This window comes from Anguilla anguilla, chromosome 2 (genome assembly GCF_013347855.1).
Source record: "Anguilla anguilla isolate fAngAng1 chromosome 2, fAngAng1.pri, whole genome shotgun sequence".
Lineage (NCBI taxonomy): Eukaryota > Metazoa > Chordata > Actinopteri > Anguilliformes > Anguillidae > Anguilla > Anguilla anguilla.
Genome location: NC_049202.1, coordinates 32,350,629 through 32,356,576, shown reverse-complemented (window position 1 = coordinate 32,356,576; position 5,948 = coordinate 32,350,629). Strand labels below are relative to the sequence as shown.

At 40.8% G+C, this 5,948-nt stretch overlaps 1 protein-coding gene across 1 annotated transcript in view; it reads left to right on the top strand.

Annotated features, from left to right (window-relative positions):
• The first annotated feature begins 90 nt into the window (after window positions 1–90).
• The window catches only part of LOC118219691 (C1q-related factor), a 29,366-nt gene continuing 23,508 nt past the window's right edge, over window positions 91–5,948 (top strand). Inside the window, exon 1 of the mRNA XM_035403030.1 lies at window positions 91–980. Within this exon, the coding sequence (XP_035258921.1) occupies window positions 381–980 (600 nt within the window). The 5' untranslated portion in view covers window positions 91–380. The remainder of the gene's footprint in view (window positions 981–5,948) is intronic.

Here is a 5,948-nt window from a genome sequence, read left to right as displayed (position 1 = left end):
AATCAATCAACACAAAACTGGCTCAGTGATTCCTAGGGTTCTTTCTCTCTCTCTCTCTCTTCCTCTCACATACCCTCTCTCTCTCTTTCTCTTTACCCATCAACTCTCTTTCCTTCTGCTGGCTTCCTCCTCCCACTCCCTGTCTCCCATTCTGAGCGCGTGCGCGCGTGTGTGAGCAGCGAGTGTGTGTATGTGGGTCTCTCTCCCTCCCTCACACACTCGGCGTCTCTCCTGGGATCCTCGCGTCCCCTTCACCGGCAGCAGGCTCCCCCCACACAGCAGTCACCATTTCCGCCCCCGGGAGACCCACGCTGGCAGCGCAGCCACTTCCCCGACTCAGCATCGGGAGGAAGACCCTGGTGGCGGCCGCCGTTGGGGTCATGCTCGTCCTGGTGCTGGTCGTCCTCATCCCCGTGCTGGTGAGTTCAGTGGGTACCGATGCCAGCCACTATGAGATGCTGGGTACCTGCCGCATGGTGTGTGACCCCTACCTGAACAAGGGCACCACCACCAGCGCCAACAGCATCCGGGCAGAGGCCGAGGCCTTGAGCGACCACAGCATCGTGCCCCCGCCGTCCACCCTGCTGCAGGGACCCCAAGGGAAGCCAGGACGGCCGGGAAAACCCGGACCCCCGGGGCCTCCTGGGGAGCCTGGGCCTCCAGGGCCCGTGGGCCCTCCTGGAGAAAAGGGGGACACTGGAAGGACTGGGATACTAGGCCTGGGGGGTGATGGAGCTATCAGCACGGCCACCTACACCACCATCCCCCGGGTCGCTTTTTATGCCGGGCTTAAGAACCCTCATGAGGGTTACGAGATTCTCAAGTTCGACGATGTGGTCACCAACCTGGGCAACAACTACGATGGCTCCTCTGGCAAGTTCATCTGTAATGTTCCGGGTACATACTTCTTCATTTACCATGTGCTGATGAGGGGTGGTGATGGCACCAGCATGTGGGCAGACCTCTGTAAGAATGGCCAGGTGGGTACCACTTGCTTCCTTTTCTATCTGCATGCCTTTACCTGTTAATTACCAGTTATTTTATTTGGACTGTTGGTGCTGAATCATTAAATTGCGTAACTGCTATACAACATCACAGCTTTTCCTCTGAATAAGAGGACACTAGAATGTCCGCAGAAAATGCATACTAACATGAGAAAGGGTTGTTTACATATCTATAGGTTTTCATTTTATTAAGTTGTATCCCTTATAGTTTGTCTCCATGGAGACCAGTAAAACAGTTTGGAATTATTTTGATGCAGCCTTTCAGACTTCTGAATTTGTGTTAATCCACGTATGTGGTAGAACATTATATTGAGTCTGTAACTTGGTTAACAAAATCAGTGTAATGTATTTGCATGTTCAAAAACATAAAGTGTGTTTATTGCAACGGTTAGAAGTAGCTTTCACTGCCAAGGGGTTGTGTGCCCAGTAAAGTACACAGGATAAACTGAAGAAATAGAACTTCGCAATAAACAACTGTTCAGTCCTATCTCGGTTTCTAAACTTGTTGCTGTTTTGGCTCGAAAATTGAAGTTGTAGTAATAGGTTCAAATATTACTCCCTACTGGAATACGTGAATCCTACAAAAAGTGTCGATGTCTTCATTCCTCATGACACAAAACTCTTTTCCAGTGATAGGCTACAGATAAAGCCGTTTCCACTCGTAGTGGCTAACTTTTCAAATATTCTTGCTGATGAGTAATTTATTAGGCTACTTCATCAGCAGACCGCATAAGTTCCAACACTGGCGCTTCAATTAGCTAACCGCGGTGATTGCAAGGGGAACGCAAATTGTTAATCTTCTCCAGTCACCAAAGGAACCATTATATTCAAAAGCAGCCGGTTGGACATTGCCAGTGACCTTCTAAAGGATCTATCAAATCTTTTCTTCCACCGTGTTTCATTACTAAACCATCATTTTGGGCGGGAGAAATATTAAGGTACGCACTTGGTGAGAGCAACCGCAGTTCACAGGTCCACCTAAGGAAAAAACAATTTATCAATAGCTCCACACAACTGACAGAAATAAAAAGTGAAGTCGATTTGTGTTGAAAAACTCCACTGGAGGGCAAAGAGGGGACATATTATGTCAGTTAAGTTCATTAATAAATTCATATCCATGTGGTCTATACGCTTGGTTGAAGCAAACTCGTTTGAAATAATGTAAATATGATTGTTGCTGTTGTTGATTTGCTGGGTTAAAAAAAAGTTAAAATAGTTCGTATCTACCTCACAAGGTAATATAAAGCAACAGTTTACTTAACATCAACCGAACTAGCCGAAGACTGTAGAGATAAGCGTTTTCAGAACCGAAATATTTTGCCATTGGCAGCGGCTTGTAACGGGACAGCAAGACCAGTACCGAAAGGAACCACGCCAGAAGAGAACAGTACCAAATTCAAGGCACTGTAGGCTATAATAGAAAGAAAGAAAAAAAAAGAAGATTTTTCCAGTTTTGTAGCTAAGTTTTTTGAAACGTCACCAGGAAAATGAGACGAATAAGATCAAATTACTCTATTGAGGAACACGGAACAGTGAATGATCTGTAACTGTAGATTTCAACGCGCGCACATAAAGCGTCCCTTAAGTAATTGGCGGATAAAATCTTCAGTGGAAAAAAACGAATTTATTGATACTGGGATAACAACGCGTAATGAATTGTTGAATGAAGGATCCAAAACAAGTAACATAGCGGCATAACAGGCGTGATAGAAATCGCGCGCATTCCCGATTTAGATTATTTTAGAATAAAGGAGGAATCAAAAGTTATTATATGCCAGAACGGGCATTCCTGCTTGATAGAAATATCGAAGGTTATCTAAATCCACACACAATATTCCAGGGTTTGCTTACAAACAAGTATTTCCAAGAAGCGCACAATTTAAAAGTACATTGGCCTATCAATGCATTGAATTACATATTAGGCTACAGGTACAATACTCAGCCATCAAAGGCATCAATTATTTAAAAAAAAAATGATTCTACCACCTTTGAGTTACTATTATGTTTTTATTTTGAAAACGTATCTTAATCATAGACAACATGCGCTCACGCCATGGCTGCTTATGCATAAAGCGATTCACGAAAAACATTATTCATGTGTATAAATGTAAAATGCATTATATTAGGCTTATTACATTATTGTAGTAACCGTTTCCCTACTGCCGATGTGCAATTAAACAGCAGAAAAGCCGGCATAAAATACGTGACGCTACACTGTTACTAAATGACCCAAGTTTGTGACCAAAGATATAAAGGCTGCGCAACACTGACACTCGCATGCGTTCCTCGTGAATCGAAGTTGTAAGTGTAATGGCTGCAAATACTGATGACTTTTGAAGAAGCAATTTGTACACTTAGCACTGAGTTGAATCATTATTATGAAATATTACAGTTGCCTAGATATAATAATAATAATAATAATAATATGTGCGTACAACTGGGGGGGCGGGGGGGGGGGGGGGGGGTGAAAAAGGATGACATTCAAGGATTTATGTGAATTAAATGTTTTTAATACGTGAAATACTTTCATCATCATTTAATTTTATTCTGCTTTCCTTTTAACATATTTTCAAATTCATGTAATGATATATGAGGTTGTTGTATCAATAAATGCACACTGTGTTTTTATTTCACCCAGAGTAATACATTGCTTTCTATAACCATTTAATTTGATACAGTACAACAACAAAACTTTTACAAAAACCTCTTTTCAACTGTAAACACACTTAATTGCAACATGTACTCTAAAATATTTATTTAAAAGTATATTCAGTGTGATGTGTTTATCCACACACAATCAATAATTCATCACAAAAATAAAGTATGTAGAGAACTGTAAAGCTGATCTTTGTGTGAAGATATGAAATCTCACACCTGCCCTGCAGCCTGCAGGTAACATTCCAGTTTCACTAAATAGTCCATGAACAACCATGCTGAACTATAAATAGGCACTCAAGGGGTGCACGCTGTTTAGGAAGGAGATTTCCCCTGTTCTTCTTCACAGTATGCTTGCTCATGTAGTCTGTCTGTGGTTATGATCCGTGATTATGAGAAACTTAAAATGGCCTGCAGGCTGTTGTTATAACTCATGTCCTTGCTGTTACTGTGATTTTAAATAATTAAATTATTTTTGCACTGAGACAGACCCCAACTACAGCAATTATATTTGATTCTCCAGCACCACTGTGATGATGATGATGATGATGATGATACGAATGATAACGGAGGTGATCATGATCATTGTTATGTTAAGTACCATTTATAAGATCATATAGGCATCTTTGTGGTTTCAACTGTATGACTATACATTACAGGCAAAATGTGCAAGTTGAAATCTGTCAAGGTTGAAAACTATAATATGTATTCATTTCCAATGTAATAAAGCAGCACTAGGTATCAAACTGTTTGTCCATATCTAAAATGTTATTGAAAATGTTGATTTTAGAATTTTTCTTATATCCTGGTATAAATATAACATGCTACCAGATTTATTTTCCCTTTTTTATCTGTCCACAAACAGACTATTAATGTGGAAAAATTCATTTTGTGCAGACATACACAGCAATGGTGAGTCACTACATAGGACATCAGATACTTTTAACTGAAAAATGTATTCAGAAGAATTTATTTTCTCTGTGGCTAGGCTAACTATTGCCTGTCAGTCAAATGCATTTTGTACAGGGACAGTGTTGTTGCCTGAGAAACAGGACTGCTATGAGGCAGATGGCATCTCTGTGAAATCCAGCTAAATGCAAAAGTATTGCGACAGTGAAAGCATTTTTTAAAATATTTTGGCTCTGTACTCCAGCACATTGAATTTAAACAATGAATTAAACAATGGGAATTAGGTTAAAGTGTAGACTATCAGTTTTAACTTGAGGACATTTCCATCCATATCGGGTGATCCGTGTTGGAATTACAGCCCCTTTTATACATAGCTCCCCCATTTTAGGGGAGCAAAAGTAATTGGACAAGTGTCTATTCAGCTGTTTATTGGCCAGCTGTGTGTTGTTGCATCATTAGTTCATGCACAAGAAAGCTAGCAAAAGGTCTAGAGTTGATTCTAGGTGGGGGATTTGCATTTGGAGTCTGTTGCTGTCGTTTCTCAACTTGAGAACCAAATACATGTCAATGTCTGTAAAGCAGGTCATCATGAGGCTGAAAAACCTGAATAAATTGATCAGTGACACAGCCAAAACATTGGATGTGTCAAAATTGACTGTGTGGTAAATTGTTAGGAAGCAAGAACGCACTGGTGAGCTCAACAGTAACAAATGACCTGGTAGATCATGGAAGACCACTGTAGTAGGTGGCACAAGAATATTTACAATTGTGAAGAAAAATCTATTTTCAGCTGTTGAACAGATCAAAAATACTCTCCAGGATATAGACATACATGTGTCACAGAACAGAACAGAAAGAACTGAATTGCCAAGTTGGAACTAAAAAGTGCTTTTAAAACAATTGCAGTGCATTGGAACAAAAGTCTTATGGACAGATAAGATGAGTATTAACCAGTACCAGAGTGATGGAAAGAGGAAAGTGTGTAAAATGAAAGGGACTGCTCAAGATTCAAATCACCTCCCTCATCTGTGAAACAGCTTAGATGTAGTGTTTTGGCTTGGACATGTACGGCTGCCACTGGAACCGGCTCACTTATCTTCATTGATGATGTTATTGCTACCAGCACAAGCAGGATGTTTCTGAAGTGTACAGATACTTATTTGATCAGATCCAGCCAAACGCCTCAAAACTCATTAGACTGTGCTTTACCTTGCGGCAGGTAATAGCAAGCAGTAAGTTTTTCAGGGCTAAAAAGTTGAATTTTCTTGACTGGCCAAGTCAAGCATCCAACCTGAATCCAATTTTTCACTTGCTGAAAACAAGTCTGAAGGTAAAATGCCCCACAAACAAACAGGAACTGGTGATGACTGCAAGACAGGC